Source organism: Torulaspora delbrueckii, chromosome 1 (assembly GCF_000243375.1).
Source record: "Torulaspora delbrueckii CBS 1146 chromosome 1, complete genome".
NCBI classification, from domain to species: Eukaryota; Fungi; Ascomycota; class Saccharomycetes; order Saccharomycetales; family Saccharomycetaceae; genus Torulaspora; species Torulaspora delbrueckii.
Genome location: NC_016501.1, coordinates 1,050,884 through 1,069,537, shown reverse-complemented (window position 1 = coordinate 1,069,537; position 18,654 = coordinate 1,050,884). Strand labels below are relative to the sequence as shown.

The following is an 18,654-nucleotide window of genomic DNA, read 5'->3' as shown; positions in this document are numbered from 1 at the left end:
TAAGATAGTTCAATACCTCTATGCATCAAACTTTTTGGTATCTATCACCTTCCACAAGACACGCAAATGTTACGAGGTAATCACCATCGTGAGAGATTGAAATCAACGGCTGTGTCAGCGGTGCCTCGATGTACCTCTGGTAAAAGACGGCTTCTTTCTTAGTCGCTATGGCTTTGTACGTGTCATCAAACTGAAGCAGAGGTCTCTCACCACTAATGCTGCTCTTGAAAACTAGTTTTGTGTAAATGGATTGAGCTGTTGGCATGTCTTCAGCAGGGACAAAACATGATAGCGCCTTCAGGACTGACTCTTTGATTCCCCATATCCCAGCAGCATAAATTACTGAGCGGGTTGCGCTATCGGGTTCATTTGCCATTGCTTGAATCTTGTTCATCTCGTAAGGATGCATATACTTCCGTGCGATCTTCATGAAGGGTAGTATCTCATGATTAGGGCGTAAAGGATACTTTTGCAGTAATCTCTTAAACCTTGGTAAATGAACTATATCGGTACCTATCCCCAGGGTTTTGCCTCCTGCTTTAAAGACGTTCATCCATCTACTTTTCGACTTGGAAGCGGTTTAGCTTATTATGGATTGACCGTATCTTAAATTTTGATGTTTTGTTGATGAAATATAAGATACCAAAATCTATTCTATAATAATCAATCAAAAAATATTTACATAGAATGAACAGTAAGAATCTCAGTCCATTGCAATCAACTCCGGATCTACCCGGGTCAAATCCCTGCCGAAGATAATGGCATCAACGGGTTGATCATGGCCTTTTAAGATTGCCGAGCGTGGCACCAACCCAATTCTATCGAACTTGAGTTTATCCCAGATCTTCCAACTAGCTGCGTTGGTAACAAAGACCAAATTGAACACCGAGTATTTGTAACCTAATAGAGGCGCCCATTGGAGATAAACTTGGCCCAATCTAAAGCCTATCTTTTTTCCTCTCTTGTAGTGATTGACCAAAAATCCTGCATTACAGTTGTGAGAGCAACGTGCCATGTAGTTTGGCTTGATGTAAAAAGTTCCCAATAGAAGTGAGTGCCAGTCTTGGTTGTCTTCTATAACTTTCTTATCAGTTTCCAGGACGATCACGCAAAATGAGGCGAACCAATAATCGACAAACTGCTGTCTCGTGAGTGGCTCGAGCTGTGGATACGTTTGGCCATTTTCAATCTCGAGGTTGAACTCACTCCACATAAAGTCGATTAGCGAGTCTGGCACATCTTTAGGATCATATATTGGGAAAGCTGTCGCTATGGTTTCGGTATCTATCAATTTGAATTGCAATGGAGTTATACTCTTGGCAATTGGCTTGTGAAAAGCTGGCCCATGACGCAAACGGTCCGTTGACATTGTTATTGTTGTGTTTGGTATGATTTAAAAGCTTATCTATGATCGAGATCTTCACAGCTTTGTCGAACAAAATGTATAAACTCTAAAAATCACTTTACAAAGAAAACTCTCTGATAAACATTTTGACCAATTCTCTCAAGCGTAGCTGAGCCGCTGGCTCAGTGACCAGATGTGAGGCTTCTTTTAGCACACCAGAATTCTTGGACCAGTATTTTGGATGAGAGAAACTTTCCCACCTTTGCAAGAGCGCTTGTTTATCGATCCTCTCTGGCACAAATTCATCCTTTTCATTCTCTATAACCAGGAATGGCTTCGATATACTACCAAATGTTCTTTTAACATGATCATCCGAGAGATCGCTCGAGAAATAGTCATCGTCACCACCAGGAACCATCAATGAACACCACCTATACGCAGTTATCGGGGTATTAAACACGTACTTGCCATACTCGTTGCCGAGTAGCTGATTAGGATGGCCATCCTGGATCAGTTTCAGGGCGTGACCATTTAACCGGTTTATAATCTGAGGATCAACATCCTCCTGCAATCCCTCTCTGTCAGAGACAGCAGCGTCCAAGATACCAGCATCCACGGTATCTGGATGACGTAAAAGATAATGAATAACGTCCTGCGAACCCGTCGATCTGCCCATGATAATAATCTTTTCTCTATTGCCTCCCTTGGGACTTTTCAAAAAGTTGATCAGTTTCTTAATCTCTTTCACATCGGTATCCAAAGAAGCTGTACCCCATCCTTTGTAACTACTAGTCAATTGAATTTGAATTACGGAGTAACTTAATTCCTTCAATGCCTCTGCCAATGCGGGTACGAATGCAATTGTTAGCAGACCATCGGTAAGACCACCAATGACAATGATAACTTTCTTGAAACCACTTGGTTCGAATTCAAATGCGACTTGAGGGCCACAATAGTGATGTAAAACACCACGATACGAGCTCATCCTAGGATTTTATATCTTTTATTTTTATTTGACCGTCTTTGTTAATGGCGAATTTTCCGTCGGGCTCTGAGTTTGACATAGGAAAGTTAGAAGTCTGAGAAAGAAACACCTTAAAGCCATCCAACCACCCACTTCAAGTCAGATCCACTGGTAAAATTGAAACAGAACTATCAGAAGCACAAGAAAAAAGAGATTCTCGGGTCAGACTTGCCACAATCAGTAAATCATAGCTACACTCCCGTTCTGATTGACCATTCGTTCCTATCACTTGACCCATTTCCCATGCTAGTTCATTACTATCTATTGCTCATCTCCTTGTCATTGTTTCAGACTTTTCAATGTTTCAAGTTGGGTTTCGAGGTTTGCGGGCCATTTCTAACTAACTCCGAATAAAGATAAATTAGGGGAGATTGTGGGGTAAAGATTAGCCGCCCCTAAGTAGTATAAATAGGAAGGTATTTTCAGCGATCTGGGATTTCATTTCTCTAACGAATCATGAACAAAACAAGGTGCTAAAAATGGTAAAGAGTGTTACAACAGTGCGCACGGGAGCGCGAACTGTTACGACGGCTCGAGACCGGCTGTTGAACATGGTAGTGAATGGACATTGGCACTGTATTGGGTTAAACGTGGAGGGAACTACACTGAGAACATATATGAGACTGCTGTTAAAACATTTAATACAACTCTCGAGACCTTCAGAAGCCAGTCCGGGGTATAGGGTACGAGCGCGTGCTTTGTTACTTTCGTTGGGGCTTTCTTCCTTGATGGTAGTGACTAGCGGTGGATATGGAGCTTACCTCATATTCAGCAAGATATATTCGTTGTACAGGAAGTCCCAGGATAAGCCCTATGGCAGATCGTTGGTACGTACGAAATCGCAGACTGATTTGAGAAATGGTGCCAGGATAATGTATATTCCAGAGGACGTATTTCAAGATCGAAAAGAAGGTGAAGTACAGGATGTTGAGGCGAGAAAGAAGATATATATACCGCGCAGGGATGATGATGTTTATGAGCATGATCAGTATCTGTTCAAGAATGTGGAACAGGGTCGTGCAAAGAATTCTCAACTTTTTTACTCTAGATTTATGAATCAGATGAACGTACTGTCGAAGATACTGATTCCATCGCTGATGGATAAGAATGCTATGCTTCTCGGACTGCAGATTTTCTTCTTGGTTATGAGAACTTGGCTATCCCTATTCGTCGCAAGGCTGGATGGCCAAATCGTGAGGGATATTATCGCTGGTAGGGGCAGAAGATTTTTACTTGATTTGGCATGCTGGTTCCTGATCGCCCTTCCAGCATCATACACCAATAGCGCTATCAAACTACTACAAAGAAAATTGAGTTTAAATTTTAGAGTTTATTTGACCCGTTACATTCATGACATTTACTTGGATAAGAGACTGGCGTTCTATAAGTTGATCTTTGATGACAGGGCTTCGAGTTCGGTTATTAAAAATATTGATAACTCGATCTCTAATGATGTTGCAAGATTTTGCGACGCCACTTGTTCAGTGTTTGCCAATATCGCAAAACCAGTTATCGATCTGTGCTTCTTTTCGGTTTACCTGCGTGACAATTTGGGGACTCTGGGTGTTGCAGGTATATTTGTGAACTATTTTATTACTGGATACCTACTCAAGAAATTCACACCACCATTGGGTAAGTTGGCCAGCAGTAGATCTACTGCTGATGGTAATTACTATAATTACCATGTTAACATGATAAACAATAATGAAGAAATTGCATTTTATCAGGGTACAGAAGTGGAGAAGGCAAAGGTCATGGAACTATACGACATATTGATGGATAAGATTTTGGCAGTTGACAAAAGCAAGTTTAATTACAACATGCTTGAGGATTACATTTTAAAATATACATGGTCCGGTCTAGGTTATGTCTTCGCCTCCATACCAATAGTAGTCACAACGTTGTCCACGGGTGTTAACATCGAGGACGCAAATATGAAGGAATTTATCGTTAACAAGAGATTGATGTTGTCATTGGCAGATGCAGGCTCAAGATTGATGCAATCAATCAAGGATATATCCCAATTGACTGGTTACACGAACAGAATTTTTACTTTACTCTGCTCCCTGCACAAGGTTCATTCGAGTAAATTCAGTTATGGTGCAACGGGGCCCCCACCGACTTTAACCACTGACGTTTCGGCTAGGAAAGATGCAAGTCAAATTGACGTTAAGAGGGAAATCGTTCAAGGTACGGTCCAACGTAATTTCAATGGTGTAAGATTTGAGAATATTGATGTGATCATACCGTCTGTGAGAGCTGGTGAAGGAATCAAGCTGATCAAGAAATTGACATTCCAAGTACCACCTCAAATTGAACCAACATCCTCTGCCGCTAATTCTGTGCAAGATTTAAAGAAAATGTTCGATGTAAGTTTGCCTTTCTTTGAAGGTCCGGGTGCTAGCTTGCTGATCCTTGGGCCCAACAGTTGTGGTAAGAGTTCGATTCAAAGAATCATCGCCGAAATTTGGCCTGTGTACAACAAGAATGGACTATTATCAATACCATCTGAGGGAAACCTCTTTTGTGTTCCTCAAAAGCCCTATTTTACTAGGGGCGGGACTTTGAGGGATCAAATCATTTATCCAATGTCATCAGACGAGTTCTTTGACAGAGGATTCAAAGACAAGCATTTAGTTCAGATTTTGGGCGAAGTGCGACTAGAATATCTCTTGAAGAGAAAGAAAGGCTGGACCTATCTAGACGCTGTGGCCGACTGGAAGGATGTACTTAGTGGTGGTGAAAAGCAAAGAATGAATTTTGCCCGTATCATGTTCCATAAACCAAGATTCGTTGTTCTAGATGAGGGAACGAATGCAATTAGTGCCGATATGGAGGATTATTTATTCAATTTGTTGAAAAGGTACAGATTCAATTTCATCAGTATCTCTCAACGACCATCTTTGATCAAATATCACGATCTATTGCTGGAGATTACAGATACCACGGCTGGTTCGTGGCAATTGCAAGCTTTGGGTACTGCAGAGGCAATCACTTCAATAGATCATGAAATTGATGAACTGTCAAAAAAAATGGCCAATGTAGCTAAATGGGAGTTAGAACGAGAAGAGTTGCAAGGAAAGTTGGCGATAATATAATGAGCTTATTAAAGCCTGACTGACCAAGGCATCTTGCCCTTTATGTAGGTTTCGAAGAACACTTCATCATCGTCTATAGCTCCACTTAAATCAAATAGTTTCACTTTGTGATATCCATTAACTCTCTTGAAAGGATTGCGAGTCTTCTTCTTCACTCTTAATGCCCTTCGAGTTCCATACCAGTCGGATGCAAATAGCTCCAGAGCATTTCTTTGTTCCAGACTTTCCAATTCGTCAAAGTATGCCTTTAATTTCTTCGAATCATAGCCCTCAGGCTTAGGGTCAATGGCAACATATCTTATGTTGTCCTTTGGAAAGTCAATGGCTCTGGCGTGCAGCTCCAAGAATCTCTTTTCTTTGAAACCAAATCCAACAATTGTAATCTTTTCAGCAAATTCTCCTGTGTACTCTCTGAACCTATAAAGGGAGAAGAGTAAATTTTCAAATGAATCTAGAGCATACTCTTCAGTGGTGATCAGAGACGTAAAAAGATCCTGAAGAGAAATTTGACGTAAGAATAAAATGCTCTTAATATCAATAAGATACGCAAGTATCTCTTGTGGGAATTCTTTGGGAAATGAATCCGGATTAGAATAAACTCTCTCCAATAGTCTCCACATCAAGAAGAAATAACTTTGAGCCTCAGAAATACATCCTGCTGGGATCTTTGTCTGCGACCCACTGAATATTACAACAGATTTATTCGATGGATCTTTTGCCATAGTTCGAATCGCCTGCAACCCATGCTTTATGAATGCTAAATGATCATTGCCTTCGAGTTGAAACGGAGCTAGAAACCACTGCCCTGGCAAGTGACCTAGGTTATCGCCTTTGCAATTATCGGCAAATTGGTTCCAGATTGAGTGACATGGTACTATGATTAAATGCGACATGGCCTTCTGTACTTTACTTAATAGTTGAGGATCTTGAAGCTCATCGACTATTTATTGACAAAAATAGTTGCCCGATAGCTTCAGGCTCGGCGCTATCATATGGAACAGTAATAACAAACTCATTGTACCATTTTACTATTAATTACTGTTTCAGCTCAACATATTTAGTTACTCGGTCCTTTCGAGCTAACTCGTTCTCCCAAACACAGATTATTGTAGGTTTTTTTATATGCTTTTGTTTGGTTATGAGACATCTCTGATTTACTCGCATCCGTGACGGTAAGCAACATAGACCAATCTAGTTTCGACCAGTTCGCCATGAATTTTGATTGATTGATCGGTAGCAATGAAGTGTTTCACGCAGAGCACTTACTAAGAACATACGTAGTACATTTTAAAACTACATGACATTATGATACTTCCGCTGTGAAGGGTCTTCATAATTATGAAATAATATCTGCAAAAGGCCAATCAAATCCCATCGCTTTCCTCACCAGGTTGTCCCTTTCCTATTTGGCTCTCGAACCTCTACTCATCACTCCCAACTGAGATGGCTCCACGCTATGACTGGCAACAAAGCAGATGGAGCCATCTCAATCGACGCTTGAAGGTATATTTTTCATCCATTTAAACAATATTCATATGTCAAATAAAACCGGGATCTGTTCCATCTCCTTTCTATCTGCACAGAAAATGCATCAAGACCATGAAAAAACTTGCACGTATCACTCCTCTAATTCGATCGATGTTGACGTAACGGAAGGCCAATAGTTTGCTTATAATTTACAAATTAAAAATAATCATTTAAAATCCTTATGAGTCCATTTCTCAGAAATCTTTTGCTTGTATCTTCTAGATTTCTTTACTGGCACACGAGATTCCATTTTACCAGAACTTTGCAGCTTCCTCACTTGATCGTACAACAAATTGCCCTCTGGTCTCAGTTTTCTCAAAGAATCTGATAGTTCATCAGAGAATTTAACTTCCAAGTTATCCTCACGGGCGGAATATTTGGTCCCCAGCTTGTGCTTCTTATTTACCTTGTTCTTCTTTTCGACACTTTGTCCACTCTGCTTTTGTTCATTTTCTTGTTGCACTAATCTCTCAGTTTCTTCCAGATTTTCTAGATCACGCACCATTGCTTTGAGCTTCTTTACTTCTTGTTGTAGTTTAATCTTTTCTTCGTGTACCTTGGCTCTGTTTCTTTGACGTTTTGTTTTTTTCTTGTTCTTGACCACTTCATTGATTGATAACCTATCACTGATAGTTTTGTCTTCGTTTTCTTCACCTTCATTCTCCTCGTCCTCATCAGATGATACTTCTTCTTCACTGTCATCCAAAACATCCATCAATTTTTGAATCCTTTGTCTGTATTCCTGTATCGCAATTCTGTTGGCTTCTCTGACCTTTTCTAAACTGTACTCCTTTTCAATTAAATTGGACCAATCTGCCTTGTGTGGATTATAAGACTTACCTGCGTGTGGAATTTCTTCATATTCTCTCACTTGAATTGGAGCATTATCAAGAGTCTTTGGCTTGACAGATGCGATCGACCATCCGGTGGTGGAGTTTTTCAATAAAGTCTCTGGAATTTCAACTTTTTCATTGACGTCTATTGAAATGCCTGCTGGAGTGACAACCTTTGTCACTTTCTCAACGCCCCACAGATCACGAGAATCCGATTTAATCAAACCATCTCTAGCCACATGATTCTTAATTTTCGACTCACCATCGATCTTACCAGCTAAAGCCATCAGCTTCTTCAATTCCTTTTTCGAAACAGTCTGAATCTTGCCCTTGTTTTTCTCGTTATGTTTCAGATGTTTAATAGCTCCAACCTTGGAGTTTGTCTTCACTGCATCTAAAATTTCTTTACTCTTCAAATTCTTCTTTATCTGCTTTCTCTTAATCAGTTTACTTTTCAACGTCTTATCACCAGCTTCATCAACCTGGAAAAGTGCATCATCCTTCAAAGATCCTATATCCGAAGTACCATGAGTTATTTCATGCTCTTTCTTAGTCTCAATACTCTGTTCAATATCGGTCAGATCAATGTTCTTTCTCCATGCTTTCTTTCCCTTACGAGATGATTGCTTATATTGAGCTGGCCTCTTGACAGTAGCTGAAGGAGCCATTTTGATCAACTATAAACCGACACTTGATGGACTGAATACCCGACTAAACCACTTATAAAATCATCATAATCATCTCATCTCATCGCAGATTGAAAAATTTTGGTTATAGCTAAACTTCCGTCAGGCATGATGATAATAACGATATTGAAAGTTATACTGTAAAATAAGATGGGTATAGAGGAACTAATCTATGATACTCTGCAATGGTTGCAGATCTGGGAAGGTCGGTTTCTATAATGAGTGACTTCTGCGGCTTTCCTCAGGCGAGGAACTCATTATAAAGTAATTTCCTTCTCGTTATCCCAAAGCATTCTTTGAAATCTCCAGTGCAATGAAGTAGCGTCCTTCTTGTCATCCTTCTCGTCTACCAAAGTACCAGAAGAAACATTCTTGGTCGAGAGATGGCATTGGGAAGTTAACTTGTTAAAGATATCGTCTTTTTCTGGAACGTAGACGGCATTCTCAGGATTTGGTGAGTAATCAACGTCCTTGAACCATCTTCTTTGCCAACTGACACCGTTAGCCTCTTCGTCTTTCCTCAATTCTCTCTGTTTTTCTTCTAGCTCTGTCTTCTTTTGACCGATGAGGTCGAAATCACCTAGCTTGATGGCCTCGGCGACATCCTTCCATGCCTTTCTACTCTCTAAAGAGTGTTGTTCTTCCAAAGGTTTGACCTTCAAGTGCTCTGCTGGTGTCCTAGTAGCATCATAAAAGACAGTGGAGGATTCATCCTTTGATTTTCCGTTGTTCTTGGTGATCTTCGAGGTGCCGGACCATTGACCGGATATCGTGTACAGAGCCTTTTCCTTTTCCTTGGAGTCCTTGGAGTCACGGTAGATTCTTGCCTTGAAAGAATTCTTCTTACCAGAGAAATATCCTCTACCACTATATTCAACAACACATAGTAGGCCACTGGACGATTGAATGTAAGATTTGCCCTCCAGCTCGACGAAAGGAGATGCAACTAGTATACCTTCGATATGCAAAGGTGGAAGAGTGATTAAGTATGACTCTTTACCGATCTCCAAGAGGGCATGACCGTATTGCTTCACGCTCAACATAAGTGATTTCGAGAAAGAAGATTTGATCTGATTGTAACCTTGCAATTTGACATCATTCTTGTCATTGAATACCGCATAAGCAGTGATTGGAGGATGATGAGACACTTGTTCACTTAGCAGCACAGTTTCACCAAATTCGGGGTGATCTTTATTCTCCCACTTACCGACGAACAACTCACCTAAGAATGGATTCAATGGTTTCTTCTCAGTACCCATCGATTCATTACGGGAGCAATATTGAGACTTAAGTGTAGAGATAAAGTACTTTACCACAGCTAACATCCTAGCGACCTCCAGAGAGTCAACTTCGTCATCACAGGCCTTCACTTGTTGCTTATAATTGCTCTCATTGATTAAAGCAGGCTCTAGGAACAAATCTGGATGTTCTGCCCAGTATTGTGAGAATTCTGACAACGAACTGGGTGATAAGATGAAAGGTGGAGCAGACAACGATGACAAATCACCGTTAAACGACGCGATAGACTTCAAGAAAGAAGTCCATGACGATGAACTAGCGTATCCAGACATATGTCACTAATAATGATTCGACCAAAGATCAGAAAAGTGACCTTTCCTAGCTGACCAGTAACTGATTGTCGTATTGGACCACGCTTTAAAATGTTGAAATTTCACGGAAAGTATTACCTAGAAAAAAACCGCATAGCCTGGTACAACCTAACCGGCACCAGGCCCGCCATCCAAGAGAGATCAACTTTCCATAGCTAGTATTGGTTGATCTAAAATCCAATTTAATAATGGCACCAGAATCGCTTGGCTAAGATCCCTCCTAGTTAGATCTTCTGCTGATAACTACATAAAAAGATGATTTAATGCAGAGGTTAGGACAAGAAAAATGCAGTGGTAATCGAGTATGAAGCAAAGTTAAAGTCTTTCAAGTCACTTATTGATATTTCGTAATCTTATTCATCTTGTATGACGCAGTTTTATAGAGAACTTTAAATAAGCGTAAATCAAGACCCTGGAAGTGAGGGAAAAGCTTTCGTGAAAATCGTTCCGCAGTCTATAGAGGAAGTAAACACTTATCACTCATCGTTAGTTTACTAGAACGTACTCGAAGCAGCTCTTTGGAGTGCAGGAAGCACCTCGTTTCATCTCCAATAACCCTCAGTAAATCTTTCTGGAACAATTCAACTTGATGTCTTTCCAGCTTGTAAGAGCCTAGCGAGACATGAGCGTGGACCTTTTGAGTTAATATTCTCCCCAAAATCTTTCCAACACCAATTGCTCGAGCTTTGCGCCTAGTCTTCTTTCCATCAACGTAGTCAAACCCGCTCTTTCCATAGCTCTATGGCCTCAACTGGTTTGGCAGAATCTTTTGAGACACACACCTATAAGCGCTGGTGCTTTCATCTCCTTGCTATAAAGCTCTTTGATTTGTGTATAGGGTGAACCAGTAATGGAAACCCTTCTCTTCAATGGGATTCACTATCGGTACTGAAGTCTGTGGTAGAAATTGGCTCAGTTCATCCAGAGAGCGTTCTTTAAAGGTTAGCGCCAATCTTTGAGGGTCCAAGTGAGTGTCCATCTCGGGCACTTGCGATTCAGGAAGTGGTTGAATCTTGGTAACTAGCCAGTGATCTACAAGCTCGTAGCTTTGTGAATAAATTTCTGCACCACCAATGATGTATATGCGCTCGAGACGTTCACCGAAATTTGTGTTCAAGTGTTCGATGCCCTGAGATAGCGAAGATGTACTGTAAACTTGATCATCTAGATGCAATTGAGCTCTTGGTTGACGTGAAACGACCATGTTAATTCGGTTTGGTAATGGACGGAACCTTGGAGGTATTGATTCCCATGTCTTTCGTCCCATAACGACGGCATTAACCTTTGTAGGATCCTTTGTCGTTGAAGTAACTTCTTTAAAATATTTCATCTCTGTGGCTAATCTCCAGGGCAATTTACCTTGAAAACCAATTCCCATTTCGGGGATCATACACGCTACTACGGCCACTACGGGTACTTTGCTCATGTTGCCTGCCTTCTTTTAAAATTTATAAGGTATAAGCTAGCTAGTCTTTTTTTTTTTTTCACTTTACTATATTATCACCAGAAGGAAAACAGCGATGAGTACAAGAACAGTGAGCCACACGGTTTCTTCACCCGTTTCATCACCAATTGAGTTGATTGCTACATTGCCGACGGATCCTCAATCCCGCAAAATCCCAATCACTGTTATCCTCGGATTCAAAACGGTTGAAGATGAAGAACCGATGAGTTTGGCCAGTTACCACTATGCCATACCGTACCGCGACACAGACCAAGTAGTGAGCACACCACTGCTAGATACAAACAACGACTGGATAAGAGATATCACTAGACAAGTTGCCACTATTATGTGTAAGAAGTTCCACAAACCATGCTACGTTGGTTGGTCCAACGCCCTTGGACAACATACAACCCCAGATCAACTTTTCGTGGTAAAAAATTGTATAGAGTTCATAAACGATCAACTAAATAAATGACTAAAATGTTTTCCTCTCTAAAATGTCAATCAAACCTTTGATTGAAACAACTTAGAAAAAAATAATGGAGGTTAACTTGTCAGACTGCCATTTGTGCCCACCCAAAAAATCTATCCCTTCAAAGAAGTACATAGATAGGGCAAAGATCATCGCGCCTATTTAAATGGGTCTTCTAAAACCGAAGTTTTAAAAGTCCCTTGCAAAAGGCAAAACAAAATGTATCACTATAGATGGCCGAACCGCTTAGGATTGCGGACCAAGCTAGTTAATTCATTGGGTTCTCACTCGAGGGCACAAAGGTTATGTCACTCATCAACCAAGTTGGATTCAGTGGCTCTTTTGAAGAGTCAAAGAGTGACGATTCCTATAGAAATGATCCTACTGTAGAATGTGTTAGTTAAACTCCTGTGCTTTGCCAAAATGGGAATTAGGAAACCCCTGTAAATCCCTAGTAATAGTATAGGTATAAAACATACTGAAGTACGTCGACACAGATATAAAATAAAATAGAAAGAAGAGAGGAACAAGTCTAAGAACTATAACCAGGATCTACTGCCCTTTTATACATTTCATTAAAAGTTTTTCACCTCAAGCCCTAACTGGAAAAAACTCAAATTCATCGTTTCTTGTGTGAAAATTTTATATCAAATTTGTTCAGTGACTGTTTTTGACAAAAAGCTGTACATTCCCAATTCATCTGTACATTTTTTATTTTCATTTTTTCAAGTTGCGTCGCTGAAACATTTCATGGCCAGGTGGCAAAGCATGGGACGATTCTTCGTTTCTGGCTTAGACAGACTTGCTCTGTCTAGCATTCCACTGTAGTGCCGTGTTGCGGGCTGAGTTGGGCTGAGCTCCTTCTAACACTTTGACTATGCTCCGCCTGTGCTCCTTCTAGCTTCGGCCTGGCCTCGGCCTGGGATTCCATCCCAATGGGCCAACACTCGCGTACCATGCGCTCGCTATCTTGAATAATATCAATACATTTCCATATATCAATTATTTCACCAAAAATTGACATTTTAATCACAACGTAATCAAGAAACCAAAGATGACTGAGTCCCATAGATGTATGTTACCATGATGATTCACAAATCAACAAGAGAGCTAGGAACAAAATCATGATTATATTACGAATGAGAGAAATTTACAATTAATGGATACGATAATAATAATAATAATAATAATAATAATAATAATACCAGTTGTGGCTTTAATGTTTGAATGCTCGTCCCGTTACGAAACATGTTTACTAACGAATCCTTAATTATTATAGTGTACGTCAAAGGTAAGCACTTGTCCTACCAAAGATCTAAGAGAGTCAACAACCCAAATGTCTCTCTAGTCAAGATCGAAGGTGTTGCCACCCCACAAGAAGCTCAATTTTACTTGGGTAAGCGTATTGCTTACGTTTACAGAGCTTCCAAGGAAGTCAGAGGTTCCAAGATTAGAGTCATCTGGGGTAAGGTCACTAGATCCCACGGTAACTCTGGTGTCGTTAGAGCCACTTTCAGAAACAACTTGCCAGCTAAGACCTTTGGTGCTTCTGTTAGAATCTTCTTGTACCCATCCAACATCTAAGTAATGTTGACATTGTATAAGTATTCTCGATTTCTAGTCTCCTAATGCAAATTACATATTAGAAAAAAAATCTATCATATTTCTGGGTATATCATAAAAGCGTATACATGCTATATTAAATCCTCATGCTTCTTCTCTTGAAAAAATCAATCACTTTCTTTGCAGTGGATGGATCACCTTGTGGTCGCACGTTGGAAGTTTCTGAGATCATTACCGATTGTCGATGGGGAGTCTCACGTCTTGGCGTAGAATCTCTTTCGGAAGTCACTGTAGATAGTCCTGATGATTGCTTACTTGATGAAACTTGTCTAGTTGGACCCGATGATGATAATGTCTTTGAGTCGTCAGTCTCCAAGCTAGATCTTGAAGTGTTATATGCAGAGTAAAATGATAAGAAACTGAATCTTTTCCTGTTATCTGCTTTCCTATCAACTCCTGGTCTTCTTAGTGTAGAATCCTTCTCCTTATGATTGAACAAATTCTCTTCAGCCACTTCTGTTACTGGACTGCATACTTTCTCCACAGCTACACCACTTAATCTTACACTTTGCCGTCTTTGTCTCTCGGCGTCTTCTACTTGTTCATTAATTCGCCTTGTTACGTGATCTCTTTCGGGAGATTTGATTAAGTCACCGGTAACACTTTGCAACTCGATCGATGGTTTACTCATTGAGAATGATCTACGCGGCAACATCTTTGGTGAATGATCTGCAGGCGATGCATATGTCGGTGAATCCGCGGCTAAATTCGGAGTAGAGTCAAATGGTGATGCAGCGGTTCCATGGCTCGATGGTTCCCTCGCTGTCGCCAATGCAGAGTATGCTGCTTGAGGATCCGCCACTGACACGTTAGAACCTGGATGGTACGACGTTGGTCTTGGTTTCCTGTGTTGAGCCGCTGAGTGCTGGTATTGACCAGCACCACTTGAAGCGTTATGACTTATCTTTAACTTACTACCTTGAGTAGTCTTATTAACAGGAGAAATGGAAAGTGGTACATGGACTTCGTTAGGAACAACAAGTGTTGAACTGCCTTTAGCAGGACTTGTTTCAATGATAATGCTATCTTTGTTCATCAATGATGTATTACTACCGCTTGTACCTGAATGAGTATTTGATCTGTGGACCAAGAATGCTGGTGGATTTCTATTGTTATATGGATAATTTTTCTTTGGAATGGGTGCATGGGACTCCTGCTGTGAAGTATGTTCTCTTTCGGCGTCAACGACTGCCTGTAATGCGATGGATGCAGCAGAGTTACTTCTACTATGCCTGTTCATTCCTCTTATAGGTGAGCGTCGTAGCTCCGGCGATGGAGGTGATGGTTTGGTGATGACGTGTGATTGTGATTCCTGTGGTGGTGCTGGTAAATTAACCAGCGTGGAATCGATGATAAGTGAATCTCTCTTATCGCTCTTCGAACCAGTTGATGACGTTGAGCAGTTGGAACGTGGTCTTGAAGATGGCTTCATCCTTGGCGGCCTAAACACTTCATTTGAAAGCATCGTCTTATCCCATTCTTCCGGTGTTATCGATAAAAATGGAATGTGTGGTTTAACCCATTCATGCTTCTGAATACTTCTCATCGATATTCTCCTCTTCGGATCTGGATACAGAATACGACGCAATAGATCTCTTGGTAAAGGTGTAATGTATTCAGGGAACTTGAGCGGTGTTCTTGTAATGTATTGATACAGTTTCCCAATGTCATTGCCATCTGGATTTTTGGTATCATCGTCCCAAGGAAGGTAACCAGCAAGCATAGCGTAAAGAATAACACCGCATGACCATATATCAGCTTTCCTAGCTTCGTAGGGTTTCGAGCTAACCACCAATTCTGGCGCCGCGTAACACGGTGATCCGCACGATGTCTTCATCAACTCACTGTGGGCGAAAAATTCATTGACAAATCCGAAATCTGTAATGACCAAATTCTCATGTTTATCTAGTAAAAGGTTCTCTAACTTCAAATCTCTATGGACAAGACCTTTCGAATGCATGTACTGAACTCCGCTGATCAATTGTGCAAACAGCCGACAGGCAACAGCTTCTTTTAACCTTCGCTTCTTTTGAATGTATTTGTAGAACTCACCACCGGATGCATATTCCAGTACTATTCCAATATACTTGGAATTTTGTAGCACTTCCTCTAATTTCACAATGTTGGGATGCGATAAATGCTTTAGCGCATTGATTTCCCTGTATATTTTAATCTCTTTGTCCGAATTTTTAGGTATTGTATCACGTCTAATGAGCTTAATAGCTACCTGTTTTGACACTTCATTAGGTGACGTATTCTTAGACCATCCCAATTTTACTCGACCAAACTCCCCTTCACCAAGGGTAGATCCCAAGATATAAGGTCCAAATGTAACATGCTTCCTCTTTTGTCGATGCTGTCCACCATTTAACATGAAATCCGCCTTGTGTTCGAAAACACCACCTGTTTCACCACCATAATAGGTATGGCGTTGTGGTACAGACGCCATTTCGGCTCAAAAAAACTCCCCTAACTTATTTCAACTCTTTCTTAAGAGCAACTATCAACCTTTTGTATTCTAAAAGTAACCAATGCCCACTGTCAATGGTGCAAAATCTTCCCAGATCTCAAACTCACAATCTGCCTTCCAAACACTTCCTTCTAGTTTGAAAACTCCTCAAAGGCTCTCAGGTCCTTTATGTACTGTTTTAAAGTCTCTTGGACAATCTCAAAGCTCACTGGAACTCCACTTGTAGTCCTGAACACTCTTGTTTACCTTTGAACTCCCCATCTCAAAAGCGCACCAAAACACGACTTCGTTTTTTTCTGCTTTAGGCATAGCGATGCTGAGACCATCACGTGTAGAGTACTGCTTAGTTAAATAACTACACTCAATGGCATTTGTAAGGCCAATTGAGGGCTTATGAAGTGGCTACAATGATCAGTGGTGAGCTGTGTGGCTGTTGCTCAAAAACCTGGTCTCTCCAGATGGTTTTAGGATGAAAATACAGCTTGTGGCATGGCCATTGATAGCTTGCGTAGACAATCAATGTCAGTCCCATTCAGATAAACCAATGCACTATACTACACATTGCTTGGACGCAATCTGGGGGAGAATAGATATATGGAATCAGAAGAAGTTTTTCTCTTAAGTATTTACAGAGAATACGGACTGTTAATCATGTTGACTAAAACACTCGAAGTCCCCTGATAATGTTAAAGCTGCAGCATGCTAAGATGACTTAAGATAGTGGTCTTTCTAAAATAATGTCCCTGATGACTATAAAAGGCTAGCCGAAAAAGCTAAGGTCACAAAGCTGGCCTAAGAGAAAGATTCCGGAACGTTATGGCTAGCTTATCGACAACCTTGACAATTTCTTAAGAGTATTGAATTCAGCTCTGTCACTTGAATTGGCAGTTGGCGCTCCGAATTCAATAATCTAAGTGAGAAAGGTCATATAACTGTGGACTCGGAGATCCTCACGAAGATCAAGCACTTGCTATGAAGCGTATGTCTTTATTTCACTCTTGACGTTCGCTGCTTGGATTTATTCACACTCGACGGTTGATTAAGCATCTCGAAGGGTATAGTTAAGGGCATTCGCGAAGAAGGTTATTTCTCCTCTTCAACTTGAAATGCTCATCCTTAATTCTACCTTCTTGATCAACCATGTCCAACCTGGTGGAGATCAAGCCATCAAGAAGAAGAAGATGTTTGGCATAACTTGCAAGATATTCGCATGAAAGCCTTGTAACTACGAGCATGTTTCCATTCCTAGGTTCAACTAGCACATAGGACTAGATCGATCAGTAAAACAAGGTTTACCACGGCAACAATTATTCGTTGTTCATTCACGCTCGCTAGTCGAAAAAAGCAGAGCCCTTTCATGGTTCCAATGCATGACGTATAGGAGTATTTCGTTTCCAATACCTATTGTGCTGTATTTTAAACATGAACTACGCACAGCTAAGTATGTAATGGAGTAGCATGCGGTTTGATATTTCGATAGGGACTTCAACACAGCGCAAAACATCAGGCATCATGCCCAAAATTTGTTGTGAGCATTTGATGGCAGCTGGTGAGACTTCTATTTACGTCGGAGGGAATGGTATACTCGCCATAATGCACGCCCGTCCCCTTCGCAACTGGGTGGTAAGTTCCTAATGGATTTAATTATTTGTACAAGATATACTTCATCTGCGTATTCATCACGCACTATAGCGGTTGCTCAACTTAATTATCGGCGGACTTGACAATACCGACCTTTGCAGGTCTGATAACTCTATTGTTTAGAGTAAAACCCACTTGCTGAACGTGGAAAACAGAGCCCGGTTCCTTGTCTGGTTGTGGTAGCTCAAAAGTGGCCTCATGCTTGTTAGGGTCGAATTGTTCGCCGATTGGATCCAGTTTTTCGATACCATGCTTCTTCAAAGTCTTCTCAAAAACGTCTCTGGTCATCTTGACACCGGTGTAAAGATCATTAATTTCTTGGTTCTTTGCTGCGTCTTCTTCCTTGAAGGCGTTCAAGGCATGACCGAAGTTGTCCACAGATTCCAATAGGTCCTTTGCAAATTTTTGTAAAGCAAAATCCTTAGCTTTCTGAATATCCTTCTTGGTAACTTCTTGCAAGTTTCTAAAGTCTGCCACTGATCTCAATAGTCTATCCTTCAACTCAACAGCTTCTTTGTCCTTCTTTTCGACCTTAGCTTCTAGTTCCTTGATCATCTTTTGTTCTTCAGTCAAAGAGTCAGTCTCTTTAGCTGCCGACTGCTTTGCCTCCTCAGTTTCAGGTTTCACATCATCAGCGTATGACCTTAAACCCAATCTGGTGTTGGCAAATGTGGCGTTCACTGGTCTAAAAGCGAGCTGTGAAGCGACGGCTGATCTTGGGGCAAATCTTGTTACTCTAGTGAAAGCTCTCATTCTCAGATTTCCTAACGGTGACTCTAAAACAGTAATGAATGCTCTTTAAAGGCTTTCACCTGGCGGTGAAGAATCATTTACTCAAACTTGGTCAACTTTTGACGTCTTTTAAAGCGAAACGACGAATC

At 40.8% G+C, this 18,654-nt stretch overlaps 12 protein-coding genes across 12 annotated transcripts; 3 read left to right on the top strand and 9 right to left on the bottom strand.

Moving 5' to 3' along the window:
* Nucleotides 1-25: 25 nt before the first annotated feature.
* PPT2 (holo-[acyl-carrier-protein] synthase) lies at nucleotides 26-553 on the bottom strand (the record flags this gene model as incomplete). The annotated part of the gene is made up of 1 exon (XM_003679105.1): nucleotides 26-553. The coding sequence occupies one exon, from the start codon at nucleotides 551-553 to the stop codon at nucleotides 26-28; it is 528 nt and encodes a 175-aa protein (XP_003679153.1).
* Nucleotides 554-703: 150 nt separating this feature from the next.
* TDEL0A06090 (N-acetyltransferase family protein) lies at nucleotides 704-1,369 on the bottom strand (the record flags this gene model as incomplete). Its single annotated transcript, XM_003679104.1, has 1 exon — nucleotides 704-1,369. One exon carries the CDS (start codon nucleotides 1,367-1,369, stop codon nucleotides 704-706), a length of 666 nt encoding a protein of 221 aa, XP_003679152.1.
* Nucleotides 1,370-1,463: 94 nt separating this feature from the next.
* Nucleotides 1,464-2,330, bottom strand: TDEL0A06080 (uncharacterized protein; the record flags this gene model as incomplete). Its single annotated transcript, XM_003679103.1, has 1 exon — nucleotides 1,464-2,330. One exon carries the CDS (start codon nucleotides 2,328-2,330, stop codon nucleotides 1,464-1,466), a length of 867 nt encoding a protein of 288 aa, XP_003679151.1.
* Nucleotides 2,331-2,848: 518 nt separating this feature from the next.
* PXA1 (ATP-binding cassette long-chain fatty acid transporter PXA1) lies at nucleotides 2,849-5,467 on the top strand (the record flags this gene model as incomplete). The annotated part of the gene is made up of 1 exon (XM_003679102.1): nucleotides 2,849-5,467. The coding sequence occupies one exon, from the start codon at nucleotides 2,849-2,851 to the stop codon at nucleotides 5,465-5,467; it is 2,619 nt and encodes an 872-aa protein (XP_003679150.1).
* An 8-nt stretch (nucleotides 5,468-5,475) lies between these two features.
* Nucleotides 5,476-6,360, bottom strand: TDEL0A06060 (uncharacterized protein; the record flags this gene model as incomplete). Its single annotated transcript, XM_003679101.1, has 1 exon — nucleotides 5,476-6,360. One exon carries the CDS (start codon nucleotides 6,358-6,360, stop codon nucleotides 5,476-5,478), a length of 885 nt encoding a protein of 294 aa, XP_003679149.1.
* An 800-nt stretch (nucleotides 6,361-7,160) lies between these two features.
* Nucleotides 7,161-8,495, bottom strand: NOP53 (Nop53p; the record flags this gene model as incomplete). Its single annotated transcript, XM_003679100.1, has 1 exon — nucleotides 7,161-8,495. The coding sequence occupies one exon, from the start codon at nucleotides 8,493-8,495 to the stop codon at nucleotides 7,161-7,163; it is 1,335 nt and encodes a 444-aa protein (XP_003679148.1).
* A 275-nt stretch (nucleotides 8,496-8,770) lies between these two features.
* Nucleotides 8,771-10,084, bottom strand: TDEL0A06040 (oxysterol-binding protein KES1; the record flags this gene model as incomplete). The annotated part of the gene is made up of 1 exon (XM_003679099.1): nucleotides 8,771-10,084. The coding sequence occupies one exon, from the start codon at nucleotides 10,082-10,084 to the stop codon at nucleotides 8,771-8,773; it is 1,314 nt and encodes a 437-aa protein (XP_003679147.1).
* Nucleotides 10,085-10,934: 850 nt separating this feature from the next.
* Nucleotides 10,935-11,549, bottom strand: DFR1 (dihydrofolate reductase; the record flags this gene model as incomplete). The annotated part of the gene is made up of 1 exon (XM_003679098.1): nucleotides 10,935-11,549. One exon carries the CDS (start codon nucleotides 11,547-11,549, stop codon nucleotides 10,935-10,937), a length of 615 nt encoding a protein of 204 aa, XP_003679146.1.
* Nucleotides 11,550-11,643: 94 nt separating this feature from the next.
* Nucleotides 11,644-12,042, top strand: POC4 (Poc4p; the record flags this gene model as incomplete). Its single annotated transcript, XM_003679097.1, has 1 exon — nucleotides 11,644-12,042. One exon carries the CDS (start codon nucleotides 11,644-11,646, stop codon nucleotides 12,040-12,042), a length of 399 nt encoding a protein of 132 aa, XP_003679145.1.
* Nucleotides 12,043-13,093: 1,051 nt separating this feature from the next.
* TDEL0A06010 (60S ribosomal protein eL33) lies at nucleotides 13,094-13,623 on the top strand (the record flags this gene model as incomplete). The annotated part of the gene is made up of 2 exons (XM_003679096.1): nucleotides 13,094-13,112; nucleotides 13,319-13,623. The coding sequence occupies 2 exons, from the start codon at nucleotides 13,094-13,096 to the stop codon at nucleotides 13,621-13,623; spliced, it is 324 nt and encodes a 107-aa protein (XP_003679144.1).
* A 115-nt stretch (nucleotides 13,624-13,738) lies between these two features.
* TDEL0A06000 (uncharacterized protein) lies at nucleotides 13,739-16,111 on the bottom strand (the record flags this gene model as incomplete). The annotated part of the gene is made up of 1 exon (XM_003679095.1): nucleotides 13,739-16,111. The coding sequence occupies one exon, from the start codon at nucleotides 16,109-16,111 to the stop codon at nucleotides 13,739-13,741; it is 2,373 nt and encodes a 790-aa protein (XP_003679143.1).
* A 1,725-nt stretch (nucleotides 16,112-17,836) lies between these two features.
* On the bottom strand, nucleotides 17,837-18,526 carry MGE1 (mitochondrial nucleotide exchange factor MGE1; the record flags this gene model as incomplete). The annotated part of the gene is made up of 1 exon (XM_003679094.1): nucleotides 17,837-18,526. The coding sequence occupies one exon, from the start codon at nucleotides 18,524-18,526 to the stop codon at nucleotides 17,837-17,839; it is 690 nt and encodes a 229-aa protein (XP_003679142.1).
* Between the last annotated feature and the right edge of the window lie 128 nt (nucleotides 18,527-18,654).